Raw genomic sequence first — 25,988 nt, 5'->3', positions numbered from 1 at the left:
TGGACCCCTCTGACTAGACCCCTCAATTCCCTCTTGGATATGTATTACATGCACTTGTTCCAATATGTGCTTTCTTACTCCTGCCTGGCCACTGGGCATTGCTAGAAAAAACTGTATATGCACACTGATTGTCACCATTCTAAATTTGTGTTTTCTGACTTCAGGCCATTCAGGGCTACTTGGCAGACCTCTTATTAGTGCCTGGTTAGCCCAATATCCAATTCTTCATTAGGAGAGCTCCAAGTTTCCATTTTACTCTTCAAGACCTACTTTCTATCTGTCGAATCTTCCTCTGAGAAGGTAACGTTTTGCCTCCACATTTGTCGAGGGAGGGTATCATATCTCTCATCTGGATTGTTGAATTAGTTTTCTAATTGGTATCCCTATCACCTGTATTCTCCCACATTAATACATCTATATTGGCCAGAGTGACCTACTGAAGCTCTCTATCATGTTCTTTGGGATACAATCCAAACCTCTAAACATGGTGTATTAGGACCTTTTTAATTCATTTCTAACATAAATCTTTGTCTCCTCTGTACTCATCTACACTAAATACCATATTTCTCTAAATTATTCTTTGTTTTTCTTCCTGTCTGCCTTTGCTGATGCCATTTTTTTTTTTGCCACCTAGAATGTACCCTCCTTTTCTTTTTCTCCTGGTGAAACCTTATTCATCCAGCTTGAATGTCACATCCTCTGTGAGGTCTTGTCTGATTTCACAAGGTAGAGATAATCAAGACCTCTTAAGTGCTTTCACAGAACTTAATGTGCTCATTTCTCAAAACATCTAATATACTGTACAGTTATATTTGTATGTTTTTCTCTTCCATTAAATGATGAATTTATTGATTCTGTAATTTTAAAATCTTTGTTTCTTCCAGCACTTAGCAGAGTGGGTACTCAGGACACTGTGTTGCCTCCATAAATATTATTTGAATTAATTATATTGCCCAAATAGATCTTAATTCAAAATCTCAGTATTTGCGGGTACAAGCTGAACACTGAATAGACTTCTATTAAACAACTACGTAAAATGCTTTATATCTCACTAGGTTTTCAATTGAAATGAGAAGATCTACTTAAAGTTTTTGGGGTGAACTACATAGCAGAGGGGGAAATCTTAGGAAGAGAAGTCACTGAGGTCAAACAATGCTATTTCTAGCACTGCTTGCTATGTCAAGGAAGAATGATTTTGACCTTATATGAAATGATAGTGTAACCACTGCTAAAGGGTGTTTTCTTTGAATGACCTACATTGTCAAGATATTCATATGTCATTAATGTTAGGAGTAGATGAGGTAAGACAAAATCTTAGACTCAGGATGAGATTTTAATTATAACTTAAAAATATACTCTCTAAAGGTCCTTCTCTGTTGATAGAAGCAGATTGATGGAACTACTATAAAAAACCTCACCACCCTGCTACTTTGAGGAAATGTTGGAAGGGGTTGCAGCCAAATTGCTTGACACAGCTTTATTGCTATGTGTAAAACTTTGTCCTTTAAACAAATTTTGAATGGCTAGGTTTCTGTACCACATGGATCAGGCAAAATAAATATGATTGTGACATAACCATTAGTTACTGATTTAACATTTTAAAATGCCATGTTACATGTATTATATGTGCATTTCCATAAAATATTGAAAATTTAACAGAAAAAGAGTCACCAAATTTTACCCAAATAGTTGAATTATTTTATTTTTACTTTTAGAATATGATGTGCATTTATTTTAATAATCTTTTTTTGAAAACTGAGTCAGTTTAAATTCTAAAAAAGCATTCTCTAAAAATATCTGATGCCTTATAATATTAGTAGATAAATTAAATGGCTTTTCTAAAAAGTCAGTCATTTCATTAGAGACAATGAAAAAATAAGAATTAGTATTCTACCTTACTCAATCAAGCCTCATGGCTTTAATCATTTAATTGGGTTACAACCACCTGAATTATGAGCTATTGGGGGATAATATGGAAACATGTCAGATATTGTCAATTTAAGATAATCTCTGATTTTAGAAACTGTACAATGAGTAGAATAAAAGTTTGGTTAGGTAGATAAATTAATACATCATAATTCTACCTTTTGGAACACGTCATGATAGAAAACTTAGGGGTGGGCGGGTGCAGTGGCTCATGCCTGTAATCGTAACACTTTGGGAGGATCACTTGAGGTCAGGAGTTCAAAACCATCTTGGCCAACATGGTGAAACCCCATCTCTACTAAAAACACAAAAATTAGCCGGAAATCGCTTGAACCCGGGAGGTGGAGGTTGAAGTGAGCTGTGATCGCACCACTGCACTCCAGCCTGGGCAACAGAGTGAGACTCTGTCTCAAAAAAAACCAACAAAACAAAAAAAACAAACTTAGAGGTAGCCTATTTCTTTTTATATTAGAAAAAATAGCAGTTTGTCCTCATTCTTTATCCACAGGAATTATGATTTTATAGGCAAAATTCTCATCATTTTAAATACTACACTCAATTGCAAGTACAATAAATGGTTCTTGAGATTTTAGGCATTGTTCAGATACATGATCAGTCCAGTTTATAATTGCTGTTATTATTCACCTTTGGGATGATAGCCACACCCTGCTTAGCGGACTTTTGCTGACTGTCAGGTAAAACAAACTAAATTATGTCTTTTTCCTTTGTTTTCTTTCTTTCTTTAAAATTTAAGGCACAAAGTAAAATAGAATATCTCTGCATTTTGTGAAAGTAGTTTATCAACTGATTTAGGGCTCCTGATTCATATCAATCATCTTAATATACCAAAAAGGTAGTTCTAAATATCAGTAATGCATAGGATTTCCATACACATTTTAGAAATTGAAGCCTGATTTTATGCCACCAGTGGAAATATTATTGATGTTTAAACAGTGAATCATTTGTGTAATTTGGCTGTCTCAAACTCTAAAACCATGACAGTAATTTTTAAATTCACTGCTCCATATAATGGAGGACATGCTAAATTTTGGCTGGAATTGTAAAAAAGTTATTCAATTTTTAAAAAAATTCTCCATATTATAATTAATTAGAAACCAATTTTTGGACACCTATGCCTTTCTTCTGACAATATGCAGTATTTTGTAAGCTATAAATCCATGAATGAGTTTTATTTAATATTTATTTAGTTTGGGTTTCATGACAATGAAGTACCTATTATATGTTTTGTTTAACACGTATAAGCTCGGTGAATTACAGGCAAATAAATTTTGAAAGGCTAAATCAAGTTTGTTTATTTTTACAATCAGCTATGTTAATTATTCAGTTGGGAGAGGTATATCACTGGCTATGTGTGAAAATATCAAGGAGCATCGACAATGTGGCGCAATACTGCTCTTCATTAAACCATACATCCTGAAATGTTACTATGTATTTTCTAAAAATATGATGGAAGAGATTACCTTCAACAAACATACTTTTCTTTTACAGACAGGCAGCAAGTATCTTGCACTAGATAGATTACAGCAAGATAATCTAATGAACAAATACTCAAATATCACCCCAATTTCTATAAGCTCTTTAGAGCAGAAATTGGTAGTACAGTTTTATACTACCAAGTCATTATTACTTTAGGTAAAAGGGCTTAAAATGAAGAAGTCTGAATGCAACTTGTTTCTGTAATTTGAAGCTATTATTTATAAAGAATGCAAACTGGGGCATAGTATAGAAGTGATAATTCGTTTTTTTTTTTTTTCACAGACACACACATACTTTATTTAATTCTTCAACCCTACAACAGAGGTCATTTTCTCCATAGGCCAAGATAGGTAACAGGTGCAGAAAGCCAATGGAGGAATGGAAGGGAGCCATTATTTACTGAGCACCTGCTCTGTCCCAGGCTTTATGGAGGTGCACTGCATATGCTGTTTTACTTCATCCTCACAGTGCTCCCAAGCCATTCCCCTTCTACAGGTAAGGATGTGAAGGCAAAGAGAACATAATTTCTTGATGACTACAGAGCTAGTAACTGTTGAATCTGACATGACCCTAGTCTGTTTGAATTCAAAGCCCTAGCTCTTTCCTTTGAATAGCACGAGAGCCTCAGAGACACTGCTTGACTCTGTCCCCACCACCTCATTTCCAATCTTTGCCTCAGAGGGTCTAACCTCATTTTACATCATCAGAACCAGAGATCTGAATTTGACCATTGCCTAATGTTTCCCCATAAAGATGTTTGATAGGCTTTTGAGGGCTAGCCTGGGAATGCAGGCACTATTAACTATCATTTCTATAGGAAGATACATGTCACATTCCAATTAAATGGCTTACAAATTGACTTTGAGTATGTAACACATTCAAATGCATATGACATAAATGTAATAACCTTTGAAAATTTGTAAGTTGGATATTTATAGCATTAAAATAGTTAAATTTATTAAAAATAAAAATGTTTCCATTAGTGTTCCTGTCTTTATTAGTCATGTAAGAGGACTGAGGAGCTAGACACCTCATTTGCTATCCATATTTGCTATCCAGCTTGGAGTTGCTGGTAAAAGCTCCTCTGTGTGAGGAAAAAATGTGGTAGTTTAAAACGATAATTCTTAGGAGCTGCTGAATACAGTTGACTAAAGAATATGGCTGATCAGGGGATCTAACAAAAACAAACTATTAGAAATCTTTGGTACTCTTATTTTCTTAGTCTTACTAGATCTGTAAAAGTCCAACCAGGTCTGTAGGGTTCCAATACTCTATACAAACATATTCTGGTATTAATTGAGGCATGCAAGAACAAAGGCTTAAAAATATTGTAAATTGTCCTAATGAAGTCACCTAATTTTTATAGTGTCATGTTTCCTATTATTTGTAGACTAAAAGTTGAGTCAATTTCAATAAAATCTTCTGAAGATGAAAAAATATAAAATAATATAACCTGAACTTCAATATTTTCTGGTCAAGCCATCAATATACTAATTATACGATTTAATGCATTGAAAATGAGATCAATACACGTAAGCAATTACTGCATGCATTTAAACCCTGATGACTTCATGTTTCAGAAATACAAAGAAATATGTGGAATCTATTTGGGATCTAATGCTGAACAACAGGGAAGAACTTTTATGGCACAAAGAGAACTAAAAGAAACACATCATGTAATTTTGCTTTTTTGTTTTTGTTTTTTCTTCTAGTGGTGAGGAGAAAGAACACATAGCTGGATATGGACCTTAGATTATTAAAGATATGATTTTAAAACTTTACAAAGACAAATGGAAAGTTTTAATGATCAGTACTTTAAAAAAATTAAATTCCAGTAATACAAACGTAAACTGTCCCAATGAGGGAGGGAAAGGAGATGCAGATGAAATCAAGGTAGTTAAAAGGAGCTTCTTTACAACAAGCTTTAGTTTAAGGAGGATTTCTATAAAATATGGAATAAGAGGCTACGAGAAATGAACAAGCAGAAAATAATACCAATTGGTTGTAAGAAGAGCACACAAAGGCAAATGTTCAGCTGAAGCTTATGAAAAAACTGAAGATACAAAGCCTCTGTGAAGAAAAATTAAGAAAATATCAATGACAAAAAGTAGAACCATAATGGCTTCAATGACAATTTAGGCTTTTCCTGCAAGAGAAAAAGTCTTCAAACTAGGGCATTAAAACAAATGCTTCTGGAGACAAGGGACTACTAAGAACCACTCTGTGGTTCCTTTAAACTAGAAGGTTATAATCTTAGCAAGTGAATAAACTTTTTGGAAATTATCTTAGGGCTACTGTCAGCATTCCATGAGACTTAATGCCTCAATCTTAAGAGCCCTCTTATCCAAACAAACAAAAAAGGCATGAGTTCTCCGATGAACATATTGATAAACCTGATATAAAGTTTTAAAAATAGATGATGAGTGGGTGGAGTTTTATTTTTAATTTCGTTTGACAAACCAACATGAATTTAATAAAAAAAGAAGCATTTTAAAATGACTTCTATTGGGGACAGTATCTCTACGTTGGAAGGGAAGAGGAAAACCCTGGGCAGTGTGTCTCACATAAGATGAAATTTTGCCTGATACCCTATGAATAAAGATACTGTAATATGGGCTGAATGACATTACTATTAGGTGGATCTATATAAGGACTTTGAATGACTGAAGAAAATTCACACATAAAGTTTAAAATTTAATGCTGTAAATCTCTGCCCTTGGTCTTTTCTTCCTTAAAATGTCTTCTTTAAAAATGTACTTTCCTTGATGAATCAGTTAAAAACATAGAAAGGGTGCTTAGAATTTTGGAGGATTATTAAATGATAAGAGAAATGAGTAATATCATACATGATAAAACTGAGATTCTAAACTTTGTAACAGAGTCAAATGCTTTGGGTGAAACATGAGACATTAAAAATTTAACAGAAATAAATATAAATAGCTGCACTTAGATTAAAAAATAAAGTAAGTGGAATGCTTACCACTTGATAACATTAAAGCATTATATGAGCCAACAGTGAGCAGGTTAAAACTAATGTAATCGTGTTAACAAAAGTATAGTGTCTAGATCACTGTAATAGTTCCAATACACTTAGCATGGGGACTCTATAAAGAAACAAGGAGTCCAGATGAGGGTAGCCAGGATGATGAGTTATCTAGAACTCATGTGTCACAGGCATAAAGACACCTAAAGAAGAGACAACACAAATTATGTTTGATAACACAATTCCATTTTAGAGTTTCAGAGATATATACAGTGTGCAAGGCATATGGTGAAAGCAAAGGGCAAGACCATTATGCTGAAGAGAACTATAAAACTTTAGAGTTGGAAGAAACCATCAGGTTGAACTTTCCAGCTAACTTGGGAATTCCTGGCTGGTAGCTGGTTATTCAGCCTCTTCCTAAACACTTCGAGTAATGAGGAGCCCACTAAACCCATAAGTTATAAACTTGCAAAAACTGGATTTTTTTTCGTATCAATCTAAAATCAGCCTCCTTGTGCCCTTTATCTACTATGTTCTCTGGAACTTCAAAGACTATCTTGTCCATCTTTCCACATGACAGGCTTTCAAATGCTAGCTCTGGATTTTTCTAATTTGCAATTTTAAGATCCACAATGAATAGAAAGTTTAGCAGAAATTTGTTTTTGTATCGATACAAGGAAGAACTCTGTAAGTAAGGCTCTTCAACATGAAATGCTTGCTTTTGGAGGCAGGAGTTCTGAGTCTCTAAAATATTCAAGCAGAGGCTCAGTAACAATTTTTAAAATATGCAAAAGTTTCTCTTTTGGGTAGAAAGTGAAGATAAGTGCCTCAAAACTCTAAGTTCTATGGTGAGAGGGCTATATGCATATTTACATACAGCATGACTCATTTTCCATGCCAAGCCCAATTAAAAACAATTCATCTCTTAAATGAACCCTTTTTCTTAACATAAAACATTTTAAAATAGGTACTGTACTATTTGCCAGAGAGATACCACTGACAGTAACACATTAAAAAAAGATGCTTACAAATTTAAAGAAGCATTGAAAGTTAAGGCACCTTTTCAGTTACTTATTCAGCAAAGCTATTCAGTATTTCTACGGAATTATTTTTATAATGATAAACATCTTGCCTACCTCTAGTGCTGAGGCAAAATCCTTCTAATTAAATTAATAAAAGCACATCATGAATCTAAGAACCCAAGATGCTAAATAAAGAGAAGGCAGCCCAGCAACTACACAGGATTTTAAAAAGATAACAGAATTCAAAGTGAGGGGTGGGGCTTATTGTCAGAGTTTGCTTATGTATTATATTAAAGCCACACTGATTCCAACTGTCCCTCCTCCCTGTGTGTTTTCTTTTCTTTTCTTTTTTTTAAGAAAAGGCATGTGAACCCGTGTGTGTTGGCATTGCTAAGGAACAGGAGAAAACATTAGAGATGATAGGAAAAAAAATGTGTACAGTTTAAGTTTAGAGACATAAAAGTTATGGGCTATTTTCTCTCACCAAGAATCTCAAGGTGTATGCTTTACAATGTCCATTTCAGAGGTTACAGAATAAACTAAATTCAGTCATGGAGCAGTGGAGGGGCCACAACAACAAAAATTAAAAAAAATTATAACGAAAATAGCCAATAAAGTCATAGATGAGAAAATTCGGAGGTCTTAAGTGAATAGATCTTAGGCATTAAGTAAATACATTCTACGGATGATTTATCAAAAGAGAAATAGCGCAGTAAAAGTAACAGGTTCAAAATCATGGAAGATTAGGGATTTCAAATGTGGAAGGAAATGAAAAACTATTTAAAATTTTAAGGTTCAAATTTCCCTAAAATAGACATTCAAAATACAATTTTCTGTATTTAATGCTCTGCTAATATTCCCTATATTAATAGGCTTTTCCAATAATCAAATTCTACAATGATTATAGTGTAACATTGAGAAGTGCCTTCTCAATTATAAAAAGAAACATTAATCTATGGTCAATATAATATATAAAAGTTCAGTTCATTGATTTTTAGACATCTGACTTGTGTTAATCAGTACAACTGGGTAACCAGAATGCATATTCCTCAACCATGATGTTTAAGGAATAAGCTGAATCAGAAATAGCTCTTTAAGTGATCTCATCTGATTTTAACTAGTCTTATAAATTTTGCATAAGTGATAAGTAACTTAACATAAAAATAAAATATCTTGCACCATCTCTCAATGAATAATTTTTATAAAATTATAAACTGGTTACTAGGGAAAATTACTGGTATAAGGTAACAAAGATGTTGCATATTTGGAATTACTTTCTGTGTTTCATGTTATCAGAAAGAAAAAAATCTCATTTCTTAAAAATAATTTACACATTTCTGTTGTAAGTAGACTTATGGAAGAGCTAGACAGGCTCTTAACATGGTACCTTGTATGTAGAAAAATAAACAAATGCATGTTGAATGCATGAATGCATGTTTGGAATTAACTGGATTATATACTGATACAGCAAACCATATGCACAATACAGAGATTTAGTTTGCATTTTAGCTGGCTAAATCTAGATATTGAAATGTTAGAAAATCTATGAGTAAGAATGTTAAAGAGTTTGTGGCTCTAAAAGCTTTGAAGTCAATCAGTGATTTACACAACTATAACTCTTATTTTCAAGTATTCCAAAATGTCTGTGAAATAACCCAGAAGTTGATTTTATTGGCATATTTTGTGTTTGTAATAAAAACAAAAATATACGAAATTGTCATTCTTGAGACAAGAAGCTACTATAAGTTTTCAAGTATGAGGTTTAACTATTAATTTTTTAAGATCAAATTTTCCACTTAAAAATATAATAATGGGCACTTTTTCCTTATTGAATGACATAGTAGTGGGAACATTTTCCCATTAAAGGAAATATTTTAGAGTGTAATAGATTGTGTTATTAAGACCAAATATTAGGCCGAGATGTACCTATGGCACAGCATAAGAAATTCTGAGTGGCTAGTAGTATGAAACTAGTGAGAATACTGGAAATAGGAGAGATTGTTTAGTAGAAAGTTCAGTATTTTACAACTTGAAGCTAAAATCCATAGGTAAACTGGTCACCAGACTCAGTGGCTATGAAGCCCGTATCCAAGTTCTGCTTTCTGACTTTTGAAGGCTGGACTTGCTATTTTTTTTTTCTAACTGGCTCTGGCTTGGCTCTTTTCATCACAGAGCTTTGGTATAAACTTAAAGTACTGGAAGATCTTCATAAAGAAAGCTGAGCAAAATCCATAAGGCATCAAGGCATTAGGCAAGTAGGCAAGAGAACTTCTGATATATGAGTCGAGGTGTGTGTGGGGGGGTGTGTTTGTAGGGGGGGCAGTGTATGAGTGTGCATATACAGCCAATGCCATTTCTTTCTTCTCATATTTCTCCTATTGTTTTTGAAAAGGTCAACTGCTACATTTTCTAGAGTAATAAATTTTGGGATTGGGCTGGGTTCTAAGGTGCTATGTAAGTTATTTCACAGGACTGTTGCTTACATTATAAACTAACGCCATATCAAAAAAGTTTTAGAGGAACTCTAACTGATAATCAACTAAACCATCCTTCATATCCCTAACTCACATTGAGTTACAAGATAGAGATATATAAGGAAAATAAATGCATGCCAGAATTGATTTTTAAAACCTTAACTTTTGACAGTAGTTAACTTTGCAGAGTAAGGAAAAGAGAAGGTGGCTTTGCACTTTCATCACTGTACTACTTATTTATTTTGCAATAAGCAAGTTATTACTTTTGAATTACACAACAAAAATAGGGTAATTAAAAAATCTCCAAGATATTTTTTATGGTGCAACCCTGTTAATTCATAATCTACCATCTTCTGGTAGTTGGTAACCAACCATAGGAGGTAAATTGTTTATGCCGAGGGACAAAAATGAAGCATTTGTGACCTTCGGCCTTCTCTGGCAAGGGTGAGCAGGTAAAAAGAGAATGATAGGTTTTTATACAATAAGCTAGAAGGTACTCCATGGAGAAATGAATAATATGCTATTATTGAGCTGAACAGAAGTGATTTGCTTTTTTTTTTTTGATGTGTGGCTCAATCTAATAATCTCTCTTGGTAAAAAAAATAACATAACATAAATCATAACTTGTCTTACCTATGCTAGTGAGGGGTTGACATTGTTTTGTGTGAGCTTTAGTTCTCTTCTGGCCACATCTTCTGCTGTTGTGACTTGACAGCATTTAGAATTCCTTCTTTTGCCATTTACATCTGATGTCATTACTTACTAACACTTTCGAGATTATTTTCCTGGCTGATGCAGGGCTATTGGTTATCTGCCAAAGTACAAGTTGCAGTTTCTACACTTTTTACAAACTAATTAAGATGAAGCTAGGTGATGGATGACTAGGAATTTTAACCAAGCACTGGTAGTGATTTGAGTTTTCCTTCCTTCTACAGGCAGTGGATTTTGGTGGGAAGAACAACTGCCTAAGAGTTGGAAGATCTGGTTTCTAACTGATTTATGACAATGAACTAGTTATTTCAGATGTCATATTCTTGTGGCCTTCATCTTTGAAATGGCAGTGAAACAGGAGGAAACGGTTTCAATCATAGAGAATGTGACCATAAAAGAGCCATAATGTGAAGAGCAGTATAATTCTAGTTATCAGCATCCCAGCTTTGTGGTCTCCAGCATAAAGAGGGTATGCTGAACACATGTAGTCCTGGCTGCCTTGACAAAATACCAAAAATGAGGAATTCTGCAAAGTTTTGATTTATGTCTATGTTGGATAAAATAACTTTAGCTCTATAAATAATAAAATTGAAAGGAAGTTAGTAACAAAAGGGGTTAGCTATTACTCATTCATTCACTCATTCATTCAATAGTGCCTGGGCTACTATGGGCCATATACTGTTTTAGGTGCTATAATACAGGAATAAAATCCCTGCTCTTAAGAAGCTTAAATTCTGGTAGTAGGGATGGAAAATAAATCTGTGAACAATATTTAATATTATACTCATACTGATAAAGCTGGGAAAAATATAAAACAGGGTAACCATACAAGAGGATGAATGGTGGGTGGTGGGCATCTGGGTCAGACTGGGTTGTCAGGAAAAGGTCTCTGAGGGGAAAATATTTGAAATGAGACCCAAATGACAAGATCTATAAATAAATATTTCAGTAAATATATCTGATACAATTATTGCTATTTGAAATGCAAGGTTTCTTTTGAGTTCCCAAATGTCCAACGTCAAAAAGGAAAGGAGTAGTGAGTGATAAGAATGTGAAATGAGGAACATTTCTATTTTAGCTCCTAGAATGCAGCTAATATGTTAGGTTGAAACATACAAAATTACTAATGTTTCATCATTTTGACCTACAAAAGCAACATTTCATATGGTTCAACTCAATGGCTAGAACTGAACAAAGATAGGACATGTAGTAAACATTACTTAATGGGGTTTGCCAGGCCTAATTCACTATTTAAGTATTGTAATTGCCCGCTTTGCCTTAATACAAATCTACATAAAATCTATATAATTATATCAATCTACAAATAAAACAAATATAAAACCTATATAATTATATAAAATCTATATAACATTTACTAGACAGACTTATGATGTGTCACATATGGATCTAAGGTGCTTTCTGACATCACTTCATTGAATACTCACACAACCTCAAAAGCTAGGTATTATTACCATATGATTTGACAATGAAGACATTGAGGCCTAGAGGTGTTAAATAACTTGATCGATCATACCAGCTCTAAGTGGGACAGTGACAAAGCAAGGATTTGAACTGAGGAATATCTCCAGACACTGTACTCTAAGCTAGGATTACTCATTGTCTATAGGAAAACATGCTTATTCACTTCATGAGCAACAATAATTATATCAAACTTGCTACATTTTCAGGGTTACATAATACTTATTACTTCATTTATATATCTAACATTTCAATAGAGCCAAAATTTTTAAGTAAGGTGATGTGATCTGGGCTATGCATGTGCATATATATATTTAAAAAGTGAAACACTGCTTGAACAAATATAATTTGAAGACAAAACATACACAGTAACAGAGCTGCTCATGCAGAAAGTAATGATAAGCAGTTTTGCACATTTCTTTTCCTCATCACCATAAAAACAAATCAAGGTTAGTCTAAACTGTTCATATCATTCCATTTCCCTTGTCATTTGTTTAGGCATGGACATGTGATGCAACCTTGGCAATGAAATCTGGGTATAAGTCTGCTAGAAAGATCCACGGAAAGTTTCCCTTGGTCTTATAGAAAGGACTAAAGATAGGGCCTGGTCTTTGGCTTTTTGAATGCTGTCTCATGAGAAATGATGCTTGGAGCTCTTGCATTACAGAAAAATGAATGGAGAGTCCTGACATTGGTAAGCCATGAAATTCATCCCAGAACAACCCCACCTCTGAACTTCCTGTAAGTTAATAACTTTCTCTCATTTTTTAAGCCAAAAAATGGAGGTGTAATTAAAAACCCAACCTATAACCAGTATCAGAATTATAGCTAATCTTCAGTGTTTTATGTCTCCCTAACAGTATTTCTTCAAAATCAGACAATATATTAAAATAATTTTCTCACTACTTTCTAGGTTTTTCTGTTGTTTTTTTAATACATATTTGTTATATAATCAGCCAAGGATGGTGTGCTCAACTTTACAAAAGTGATATAGTTAAGGTTCTCTGCCATTTTTTTCTCTGACTTTATCATGTCTTTTTCTTCACATTGTGTATATCCTTCTCCATCTACTCCCTTTAGACATGAACTATAATTTCAGATATTAATGATGATTATGCTCTTTAAAATTATTTGTGTGTGTATATAATTTATCTTGAGAATAAAAAAGTGAGAAGTGTTGCAACGTTTTTATTTTCAACTTGTTCCTTTTCTTCCTTCAATAAAATTTCATATTCTGGGAATACCTTCTCCTTGTCTACATATCTCCTACCTTAATGTTCTTAAAAATAGAATTCATGACCTTTAGAAAATCTTCAGGAAATGAAGATAGGACCCTTAAAATGATTGACAAGAATTAATGTATCTTCTGTTCTGTATTTGTAGTCATAATCTAGACCCTATGCCCTAATAATTTAAGATTTTAGGCTACTGAGTGGCATATTCTACACAGCTCCTAAGTTATTAATAGTGTGCAAAGAATGTTAGATTTTTTACTTATTTATTTATTTAGTTTATTTATAGAGCAGGTTATGAGACCGGCTAATTTTTTTTTCTTTCTTTTTTTTTTTTGGAGACAGAGTCTTGCTCTGTCATCCAGGCTGGAGTGCAGTGGCATGATCTTGGCTCACTGCAACCTCCACCTCCCGGGTTCAAGCAATTCTCCTGTCTCAGCCACCTAGTAGCTGGGATTACAGGTACGTGCCACCACGCCTGGCTAATTTTTGTATTTTTCGTAGAGACACGGTTTTGCCATGTTGGCCAGGCTGGTTTCAAATTCATGACCTCAAGTGATCCTCCGCCTTGGCCTCCCAAAGTGCTGGGATTACAGGCATGAGCCACAAAACTCAGTCTAGATTTTTAAAAATAACCTTAAAATACATTTCTCAGCAGATCTCATTTTGAAAGTGTCAATAATATTTCAGCCTGATAATCTAATGTGTACAGTGGCTCCAAGGTAATAGATTTTATTCCCCCTTAAAAGACCTAGGTTTTGCTTTAGATTTCTAAGACCAAGCTACATATATGTGTAAATTAAGTGAGAATACTGGTAGGTAATCTTCAAGACAATGATAAAGGACATTACGACTTCACTGATAAATGAAGGCACCAAGAGTCCAGGAGAGTTCCCTTATAATTGCTTAGGGGAAAACCAGCAGGATTAAGGGATAACGTTTTTCAAAACCTCATCTGAATTGGCTAGTACATACGGCAAAGGAAAGCGAGATTTTCTAAGCTGACTTCAAGCTGTATTAACCAAAATAGTATTTTAATGTTATGGCAGATTATTTCTGAATGAAATATACCTTCATATTTTGTCCCATACTTTCATAACTTATATTCCTTTAAAGTTGCATAGAATGACATAATTTATACTTTAATTTAGCTGATGTCTTATAATGTCCATACCAGGTAAGGTTTGAAACTGCTAATTGGGATAACAGGAAATTACTTGTCTTTTCTCAAATGTCAGTGAAGTAGGTTAAGACAATTAATATGCAAGCTGACTTTTCAGTCAAAGGAAAACAAGACAGGTCTCATTTGTGTACTTTTAGTACCATCCATTTCAGACTAAAATGAGTTCAGCCTAAGAAAATCACAGTATGACTCAGTTAAATAATTGAATTTCAAAATAAGGCAAAAGGTAGTTCAACCACGAGAACACACATTGAAGTCTGTTTTAAGGAAGGCTAAATATATACTTTATAAGCAGGGCCAAATTCCATACCCATAAGGAAAATGAAAAACAGCTAAGGCATGGATTTAGGTATATCTTGCTTCTTAGATTCCTCTGTAAGCTCATAAGCACTATATAACATATATTGTGATATAAGGTAAGATAAAATGTAAATGATAAGAAAGAGGTTTGGTTGATGACCTAATTCTTCACCCTTAAAGCATATGGCAGACTATATTTTCATGTTTTCTTCCATTATTTCTCTTGGCCACTTGCCTGATACTTCCTATTTTTAATTTCTTGGCAAACTGAGAAAAATGTTTGGAACTAGACATTAAACTTATTTCCTCTGCAGTTCTGTACTTGATGACTACAATTTACTTCAGGAGGTCAAACTGAATGCTGGCCTGGAGCAGGACAGTTAGTAACACACTGCTGTTGGACTTTGACTTTTGCAAGCACAGGTTGCCTGCTGAACTGTGCGGCAGCACAGTGAGTGCTCTGTGTTGGAGGACATGTTCGGGAGGCTAAGGCTGATGTAATGGCCACAGCTTCGTTTCCGTGTATGATTTTTGCTCTGCTGACATAACACCAAACAGCTTGATTTGAACAAGCAGCCTGAGTACTTACTCCTAATGGTCAATCCAGGGAAGACATGAACATGACATCCCATAACTAGACCTTAAAGATTCTTTTGAAAACACTGGTTTTTAAAGCTGATGTTTCCTGAATAAGGTGTTCATCAAATGCCCACTCCTAAATATTAGAAATAGCAATGCAGAAAACCATCATTAGAACAAACATACATTTCATTGAATAATAAGCATCTTCCAAGAAAGGATGAATGCACTACTCTGTTACGAACAGTTTGAAGTACACGGAGAAATCAAGTGGCAAGATTTATGGAAAAAATACCCAGAAAGAAATGGGGCCTGAAAGACAGTGCAAGGCCACTTTCAGTGAAGCAGATCTGACTGAACTAGCACGAAATATCCCACAATATTGAACCACAAAGACAAAAAGTACAATACCAAATTTACTGACACACTTACTAGGTCTGTTCTATCTTATAACAATTATTCTACAGAGAGCCCACTGAAAAAGATGGAAAGCACTGAATAACTACCCACTTAACTCATCTGAAATGTAAAGAAAAAACCCAACCAACTTAGGAGTGCATCTATTTGGCTAAGAAATCCAATCCACTTAACAACAAAAAAGAGACTCTAGAAGAAAAAAATTGAAAGCTATCTAACTAGAGGTGCTTTGTGGACTACTGGAAACCTGAAGAATGAGCAAGCATGGTGCCATATTTTCCCTTCATGTCTTAGGACACGCTTGCTTCTTTCTAGTCTTCCCTTATTCAATGACCAAGATGAACTGTTAAGTGCCTAGCTTATTCAAAACAACATTAGTGACTTAACCTGTAGGAATGATGAAATGTTTTCTGAACAGAATTCTCTATTTCAGAGGGCTGTGCCTAATTTCAACACAGTTTATCTTAAAATGGCTGAGATAAAGTGTTTTCTCCAATATATTTGTAAAAGAATAAACCTCACATACTTAGTCACAGCAGTTGTGTAGTACCTGAATGACAGTTGAAATGAAGTTTCTAACTCATCTTTAAATTTTAGAAGATAATTTATTAATTTTAGTAATCTTTAGAGTATTAAACATTATTATTATGCTTGCCAGAATTCCTGCAGAAGACTAACATGGCTCCTAAATATTTCTTCCATAAGAGTCTTCCATAAACTCTGATAGAGGTGAATGTTGAAAGGGCTTGGCAAGTAATGAATGATAATTACTTTTCCTGTACTAACAACATACCTTTTATAATGTTTCTCATGGGAGATTACGGCTAAAATATACTTCACATGGAAACTGCCACAGCACATGAATTTTATTACAAGCAATTCTTATATTTTGTTGGTAGATGAGATAATATTAAATAATGCAATGAAGATCCATACCATAAAGGGAGGTCCACTGTATTTTCTTGTCAGTCATTTCCAAAGAGACTATCATTTTAAATGAGCCAAGCTTGACATTGACATAGGGCTCTTGACCTGTTGGTAATCTGTGAACTTTGAGATATTTTTCCATTTGTGATGAAGAACTTACACTAATATATCCTGTAATCAAAGTCCCATATATTTGTAAAATGGGCTGAAGGCTACATTCTGCTTTCATCTTTTAAAAAGAGAAGTCTATTGCCCTAGGGGTACCAAACAAGTAACTGTGATTTCATCACCATTTGCTCAAGTTATCTGCACTAATTGGCCCAGACTGCATTTTGAATAAAGAGATGGGAACAGTTTTATACTATTTCTTCTATATATTTTGTTTTGTGCATTTTATATTCAGGACTTACAGCCAAACCTAGATTTTCTTTCTTACTAAAATAACTGAGTTATAGCCTTTCCCTTAAACCAGCCTGGGTTTCTGGACTGATGTGTCATGTTAGTAATAAACAGAGGCTTGGTACGGCATATTGAATAAAGAACTTAATAACTAGTAAAGATATTCTTAATGTCAACAAGGCAGAGGGTTACTTCATTGACTTTTCTCATAAGAGTTGATTCACATAAATTGAGCTTTACGATCAACATACATACCAAGAAATTAGATGGATGCTTTTGGAAAATTGGTTTCTAGAAACAAATTCAGCTATTTGGAGTTGAAAGAAATGCTACGTGAAATCTCTCCTTGGAAAAACTATCTTTTGGATTTTTCCTTTAAATCTTCTGACAATAAAAAGGGAAGATAAATATGTATATGTATAGATGTGAGTGGGTGTGTGTGTATACTCATTTATTCAACCAAGGCTCTGCTAACAACCTGATTGAAACATTTATAGTTTCTTAACCCAACTCAGGGGGCAACCACTGTGGGCCAATGAGATGGTGCATGCAAGTGAGAATAAAGTGGGTAAGAGAAGGAAGAAAAAAAAAACACCATTAACCTTAAAAGGCAAATGGCTAGCTGGAGAAAAAAATTATTTGCTCCAGCTGTGGGTATCTTGAGATATAAGCTTCATTACTCATCATGTTTTCCCAAGTTACTGAAGTTCTGAAAGTAGGTCACCAAGGGAGACCAAGGGAGTAGCAATACTATTATTTTAAGAAAAAAGGGAAGCAAGGTTCTATTTTCTTCAAGTAAGAAGTTTGAAAAGGTTAGGACTTTGCGTACACAGGCTAAGAATCTCCAGAAATATACTTACTTTTTTCTCCTATGTTTTCCCCTGTTGCCTCCCCTTCCTCCTCCTCCTCCTCCTCCTCTTCCTCCACCTCTGGGGGTTGCACATCATCCTGTGGGTCACAGGCACTAACTGGAGCATTCAGACAGCAATGGTTGAACCCGCTATCTCGAGGCAGAGTAAAACTTCGAGGCTTGCCCCCATTTCCATTTAGCACTTGCATCCTCTCACTCTCAGCTAAGGGGTACGGCCCATAGTGATCCTGCAGGTGGCATTTCTGAGTTGGCAGGGTAGACTGCCGCCTGTGCTCTGGGGAGATGGCCGCAGAGTCAGAGAAGACAGAATCCTCCAGGGGCAGAGTCTGAAGATAGTGTAAGCCTGAACTTGTCAGTGGCGTCTCAATTAAATCCTGCCAGGAGCGGCGCTGACTGGCTGTCTTGCGAATGGGAGACACTGCACTGCTCCCAGTTACTTCCTGGCGAAACTCCTCATGAGAAGACTGAGACTGAGAAGTCTCCGTGGAGGAAAGTCGGCTATGTTTTGCTTCCACATAAGGACTGGCGCAACTCATCTGTAGAAAGGAGCCCCTGATTAGTCTCTGCCAAAATAACAGACCACTTCTATTCCAATGAACACATTCAGTTTCTACCAGGTAATATTTAAGTAGATGAACTCTTATGTAGTCAAGTTAATGACTAGGCAAGTTTGCAGACATCTCAAAGTTAGGCCCCAGCTTACATTTTAAGAGACAGAGACATGGATGTATTGAAATGCGGCAATACCAAGCTCTCATGAAAAATCTGACATATTAATGCAAAATTTTACAACAATGAAAGTATAAGAGTTAGTGCTTATATAAGAAAATTCAGCAACTACAAAAATTTCAAAGTTTAAAAACTATACATTTTGAGATCCTGAAGAAGTATTGTCCCTGGATTCATATTCCTGATTTCATGTAGCTTGGGCTTGGGGACTAGGAGAGAGTCTTTCGGATATGAGAATAGGCTGCCTATAAACAGAAAGAACCCTTCCTTTTCTTCATAGGAGAATGTCTGCTCCTATGGGTGCCAGAGAAAAGCTGTCTGATGGTCTTACTTTCTATGGGGTTAAAAATGTTAGGCAGGATGAGACTATACATTGCTGGGGATTACCATTAGCCTTGAGCATAGATACTACAGGGCACATAAATATAAAAGAAAAATGGAAAATTTTCATCCCTGGAATTTAAAGTTTGGGGCTATATGTTATAGCACAAAACATAATCAGAAAAAGGACTGGCATCAAGTGAACACTGTAAAATAGTTGCAGGCACCTCTACTGCCACAAGCCTTACTCTAGCTCTGGGAACTAACAAACACACCAGCCCAGGCCGAGCCTGATTTGTTAAATGTGATCATCACAAACAGGGCTGAGGTGGCAGTAAGGACACACCGGACTGAGGTGAAGCTGCATACCACTCCTCCTGGTAAAGGAGGAGAAGTTACTTGGCATCCTCTGTGGGCAGTCAGTTACCTTCCCACATGTTAATAATAATATGAATAGTTTTCTTCTCGAAATTCACAAATTGCCATGTTTAAGTAGCTGTTTAGTGAAGACGCTGTTTCCTAATCTTCCTCTTTTATAGATATTTTAAAGAAATTATCCAGATCCTGATGTTTTAGAAAAAGAGAGAAAATATGAATTAACCCCTGGAGTAATACTGGGATGGAATTAGGTTAGCTGCTGTTGTCACCTAAATCCAGCTTCTATTTCCTATGTGGAAGACTTAGTCTCAAGATAGGCAGAATTGTTTCTTATGGCAATGTGACTATGGAATATTATTATTATTATTATTATTATTTTGAGACACGGTCTCACTCTGTCGCCCAGGCTGGAGTGCAGTGGTGTGATCTCGGATCACTGCAACCTCCACCTCCCAAGTTCAAGCGATTCTTGTGCCTCAGCCTCCCGAGTAGCTGGGATTACAGGTGCCCACCACCACGCCTGGCTAATTTTTGTATTTTTAGTAGAGATGGGGTTTCGTCATGTTGGCCAGGCTGCTCTCGAACTCCTGACCTCAAGTGATCCGCCCGCCTTGGCCTCCCAAAGTGCTCGGATTAGAGGCGTGAGCTACCATGCCCGGCCTGACCATGGAATATTATTGTCTAAACTGGAACATTTCTGAGACACTCTTGGTAATTCTGATGGGAAAGGGCCATAAAGTGGGATAGTCCCAAGTAAACCAGCTGTTTACCCTATAAAAGATCAAAGTACAGTCTATACACAGAGTAATTTACAGAGATTTGTCTGACACACCATACGAACATATACATTAAACCAGGTCCTATGGCTGCTGAGAAAGCTACATGCAAAAATATCTTCAATATAGATATAATATTAATTTTTATGAGTTCATTCTAAAGGACGTAGGAGTAAACTTTATTAGTGTGGAATAGATAAGGTCATTTTATATATCTTTTTCTAAGAAAACTTTTTTGTTGTTGATTATCTCCACAAAGGCTACCTTAATACAAATAGTATATTTTGTTAATAAAAGTGATGACATATTTATTCTGCCTGGAATCTGTAATGACTGTTTATCCTGCTTAAATATTCTTTGTATACTTAAAAAAAATTTGCTTATTGATTTTAGACTCTCAGTTTTCTTTTCCCCTGAGAAACCTTAAGTTTGATATGCAATCTACTACATATGTTTTTAACATACAAAAGGGTGTTTCAGGTCGAAGAATCTGGTGATAAGTAATGTTCTTGTTGCTAACTTACCGAGGGAGGTCGTGGGTATGTATCATATGGGGGTGGAGGGCTATCTTGTTTTGGTGTAGAGGGAGTATCTGCTTCTTCCTTGTCACTCTCACTCCAGTAATCTGAAAATTCACAGACATGGATACGTCAACATTCTACTAAATGTTTCCAGTCATATTTTCACGAACATAAACTACCATTTAAAAAAAGGAAATTTAAATTCTGTTCCAACATCATGTTCCCCAGCACTACCTTACCCTTGGCCTACCAACTTTTATTTTCAGTTGAGTTTTGAGGAGAAAGTAAGTGTACAATCACCTATTTCTAACTTCCTTTTAAAGCAAGCAGTTACACGCTTGCTTTAATTTTAGAGAGTTAAGAAAAACGTACTGCATGAACTCAGTCAGGTTTAGGGGTACCTTAGACTTCAGATCCAATTATTCTGAAGCTTCAATTAATGAATGATATCACATGATGCCTCTTAAAGGTATATCATTTTATCCTAAAGATATTCAAAGAAAAGCAATACATACATTGCTGTAGCTCTCTACAGATATAAACAGCTCTAAAAATAATGCTCTCAATTCTCTTCTCTGGCTTCAGTTCACTGATTATCTAACAATCACTGTTTCCAGACTCATGCTGACATGAATCTCTATAACACCATACTCCCACCTCTCCTTGGAAACACATGGCAAATTCTGATTCTTGCCAAATGCAAAAGGGCAAATCTGCTGATGTGGGCTGCAAGTTCCAAACTTCCAGAACTACTTAAAAGGGTAGCAAATGTAAGCAGATAGACAAAGTGACTTGGCAGACCTCAGGCAAGAGAGAGGGGAAAGAACTCTGAGAGAGAAGTTCAAATTACTAGAGTAAGTCAAATGCAGCAAAAGGGCTAATAATCGGAATCTGTTCCAGTAATATTCCAACCACCCTGTAACTGCTGGTTTTATTCTTTATATGATTTAGAAGAAAAAACCTGAAGTATTATCCATCAATTTCAGATAAGAAAAAACATATTAAAACAAGTCTCCTTATTTTTATGAAAATTTAAATCACAAAAGAACTATCATAAGGCTTAACTAATATTCACATTTAGGTGAACAATCATGGCACGTATATTTACAGGAACCCCTCTCCACCCACGAATTCCCATATTGTAATATTTGTATATGGTTTCCCTGCAGTGCTGATTAATATTAATGATAATCACAGCTAACATACATTAAGAAATTACTATATATCAAATAGAAAGTAATAGATCTGGGATTTGAACTAAGAAACTGCCTTACCCTAAAGCTCTGGAGACTAAGTTGCTGGGACTCTTTTGTAAAGTATAGAAGGAGAGTTTGATGTGTATACTGATGAATATTTTATCCCCCTATCTCCTCTGCTATATACCTCTGGCTATTGTGAATATGAATTCTTCAGCAATGGAAGTTGGAAATAAAATACATTCTCAATTATATTCAGGCCTCAAAATACAAAGACTCTGAAAATTCTATTGCTGCTTTAATTATTCCCTTTGAGTAAAAGATAAGCAAAGACCAGTTAATCTTATTTGATATCTGTTTTTTTCCATTGGTTCATGCCAGTGACAGCCAGTATACCAAGTTTTCCCTCAAATATGAATTGGCACAGTTGCCCAGAAATGGACCCAGCAAATGCTGGTGGAAAAACACATTAACTATATAGTCAGACAGGTGTAGGTTCGAATCTTAGCTAGACCACTTCCCATCTTGGTGCTCTTGTGGTGGTTATTTAACCTCTCTGAGTCTGTTTTGTTATCTGTAAAAGGAGTCTAATAATAACCGCCTTTCAGAGTTGTGTGTGTGTGGGCACTAAATAAGGTAACATATTCAAGTGCCTTGCATCTTGATAGCACTCAATAAATATTAGAACTGCTTATCTTCTTGGGTGTATTTGTAGTAGCATGACAGGACAGTGTGACCCAGATCACATAAGCGATAAATGCCTGGTGTTCTTCTTCTTAGACATAAAGTTTTTCTTGTAGCAAGGCCCAGCAATGAAAAGTAAAATCTGGAGTCCTGGGGCCTGGGTTTGGTAGTTTTGTGAGAGCTTGAAATACTACTGGGAAATCACCCTGTAGGTAAATGGAATAAGCAAACTCTCCCCTGCCAAGGAAAGATCACCCTGCCAGTATTCTTCCCACTATTTCCAGGAACTGTGGCACCTGTGAGTATCTCCTTGATGCTTGCACTGATACCTTCAAGGCGTTAATACCTCAAGTGGTCCTTATTAGCACACTAAGGAGATGATCATGATTTTTTCGAGGGTTCCATAGCTGTCACTACAAGTGACAGATTTTGGAAGGCTCCTTCTCTACTTTTTCCTTCCAGTTAAGTTAGGAAGAATTTTAGTCCCACTATTTGATGGAATTCTTGTTTATATATATATTTACTATACTTTAAGTTCTAGGGTACATGTGCACAACGTGCAGGTTTGTTACATATGTATACATGTGCCATGTTGGTGTGCTGCACCCATTAACTCGTCATTTACATTAGGTATATCTCCTAATGCTATCCCTCCCCCCTCTCCCCAACCCCACAACAGGCCCCGGCCCCGGTATGTGATGTTCCCCTTCCTGTGTCCAAGTGTTCTCATTGTTCAATTCCCAAAAGCATCATCAATCCAAAGTTTTCTTGGGTTGCCTAACAAAAGGTTGAAATACTACTTTGCAAATTAATTTTTTTTCTTACACTAAGCTGTGTGTCTTTGAGAGAGCAATGAGAGAGAAGAGGCTACATAGAAATTTTAGTTAGGATCTTTTGGGTTTGCGTGGAAAATTAGAGATACACTGTTGCTTAGAGGACGAAAACTAGTCTGATTTTTTCCTAATGGCAAATTATTTTTCTTAGCTGTCTATATAGCACAAATGAAATGGATACTTTTAATGTCTCTTTCAATGATACGCAATTTTATAAGCAATCATGAAAAAGCAGTGCCATCACTAGAAGAGGAAAACTTCTACTATATTTTCTCATGTTGACACAAAAGGATAATTTGAAAAAAAAAAAGACTTTTTCATTTAGAACTGTCAAAGAAATACAATATATTTCATTCATTTTTGTGTGATTAAGGCTTTAAAAAGACCTTATGTGTGACTGAAAATAATGTCATGAATGTCTGTCTTGAAGCTGGAAAAAATACAAAAGTGATCAGTAGACAATTAGCCAAATTGTTATCTTGGCAGCTGAATTTAGTGTAACTCTGTTTTCTCTAAGTACAACAATGGATGTTGAAAGAGAACCCCACATCTTTTATACTTCTGTAATCAAAGACAGAAATTCACTAAATTTTTATTTAAGTCAATGAAAGAGTCACTTCTAAGCTGTACTAGCTATTTAGACGGAAACAGTATCTGGCAGCTATGTCCTTCCATCGTGGAGAAACATTCCCAATCCTCAAAGAGCTATATTTTGTATTAAGCTTATCTTCATTACTTAGAATGGTACTCAGAAGATATAACTCTACTCAAATAACTCTACAGGAAAGTGTGAAGTAGATATGTGCATCTAGTAGTTTTCTACATGGAATACTATGCAACCTAATCATTCAGGAGGTAAGAAGTCTAATATGTTTCTGACCTACGCTAAAGTGACTGAGGAACATGCATTGTATGTGGAAATCAAAATTATTTCAGAGATTCTGGTTGTATTGCATTAGCAAGATTCTTGTTGCGTTAAATTGTAACTACTAGCTTCTGCCTATGATTTTCTACTCACATGATAGACCAATACATCATGAATGCACAGACTAAATACTTTTTGGAACCTGAATGTCCAATATAACTATATAACTTACCAGTTATTTCATCCATAATAAAATTTGGCTATATAATACCAAGTACAAAGGAAATTCACTAAAATCAAGATGAAGCTCAGGTTCATAGTAATGCCAAGTAATAAAATACAGAAGTTCAGCCTAAGAACCAAGCTCCCTTATATTTATGCAAATTGAGTCAGAGATTCATTTTCCTATCAGTACATTGCCCACACTTCTAATTCTTGTGTCTTTAACAAATCAGAAAAAAATCTATAAACACTTTTAGAGAACTGTTTTATTCCTTTTAAAGAAATCTGAAAAGGAAGACTAATTTTTTTTCAGTACTCTTACCATAAATTTAGGCCTATGCAACATATAGTCTCTACTATATGGCCTGCAAAGACCAAAATATTATTAGGTTCTTTATAGAAAAAATTTACTAATCTGTGCCTAAACATTTGCTGACATACTGGTTTTGGGATCTGGCTGTCTTCTTTAGATCTTTAAAAACTTTAGTTTTCAGGTGTTTTTTTAAAAAAGAGTTGGCTGAAGGCCAGGCACGATGGCTCGTGCCTGAAATCCCAGCACTTTGGGAGATGGGCGAATCGCTTGAGCCCGGGGGTTCGGGACCGGCATGGGCAACGTGGCAAAATTCCGTCTCTACAAAAAACAACAAGCAAAAACAAAACCAAAAATTAGCCAGTTGTGGTGGTGTGTGCCTGTGGTCCCAGCTACTCAGGAGGCTGAGGTGGGAGGATCGTTGAGCCTGGGAGGTCGAGGTTGCAGTGAGCCAAGATCAAGATCACGCCACTGCACTTCAGCCTGGGCATCAGAGTGAGACCTTATCTAAAACAAAAACAAAAACAAAAACAAAAAACAAAACAAAACAAAACAAAAAAAACCTGGCTGAGAGTTTACTCTAAGTCTAAAAGGAAACAGAAGGCTTTTAGAATCTCCACATCAATAAACTGGCTATGCCCACTGAAGACACAACTACGAATAGGTTTGTGTTTATAAGTATGTCAATCTGTGGATTCTTTTAACAGATAATTTCAAAAACCTATTTACGTTTCCAAGGGATGTACAACAAACACCCTTTGGGAAATGTGAAGCCACCTGAGAACGATGACCACAGCTTTTGTTCTTAAGATTTCAATTCTGCATCATAACACTGTGTTTCATAAATCTGAGGTCAATACCAAGGCAAATTCCATAAGATCACAGAGTTACATAGTAACAGAGCTGAAGAACATAACCAAATGAGAAAATTTATGAAAGAAAACATCATTCATCTCACTTCTTTGCATAAAAGGCCACTTAAATGTCTATAAAACTGCTAAATAGTAAAAATTGCTCACTGCTAAGGATCTGGACTTGGTTCAATCATAAGACCTATTATAGACTTTTTCCATTTTTAAGATTTTGTTTCTTCACAGGAAAGAGATGGGAGGAGGGGGTAACAAATAGGAGAGAATTCCACACTAGCTGCTCC

At 35.5% G+C, this 25,988-nt stretch overlaps 1 protein-coding gene across 5 annotated transcripts in view; it reads right to left on the bottom strand.

The window, feature by feature from the left end:
- Nucleotides 1–25,988, bottom strand: part of CNKSR2 (connector enhancer of kinase suppressor of Ras 2) — a 277,648-nt gene that overhangs the window by 27,704 nt on the left and 223,956 nt on the right. For 4 of the 5 annotated variants that reach the window (XM_030807378.1, XM_030807379.1, XM_030807380.1 and 1 more), the window contains 2 exons: nt 20,729–20,829; nt 17,990–18,536 (listed from right to left, as the gene is read on the bottom strand). In XM_030807378.1, coding sequence (XP_030663238.1) covers nt 17,990–18,536; nt 20,729–20,829 — 648 coding nt within the window. Of the gene's footprint in view, nt 1–16,012; nt 18,537–20,728; nt 20,830–25,988 lie in introns of those variants that run through there. The other variant, XM_030807377.1, reaches the window with a different exon arrangement.

This window comes from Nomascus leucogenys, chromosome X (assembly GCF_006542625.1).
Source record: "Nomascus leucogenys isolate Asia chromosome X, Asia_NLE_v1, whole genome shotgun sequence".
In the NCBI taxonomy this organism is placed as follows: Eukaryota; Metazoa; Chordata; class Mammalia; order Primates; family Hylobatidae; genus Nomascus; species Nomascus leucogenys.
This window is presented reverse-complemented; position numbering and strand designations above follow the sequence as displayed.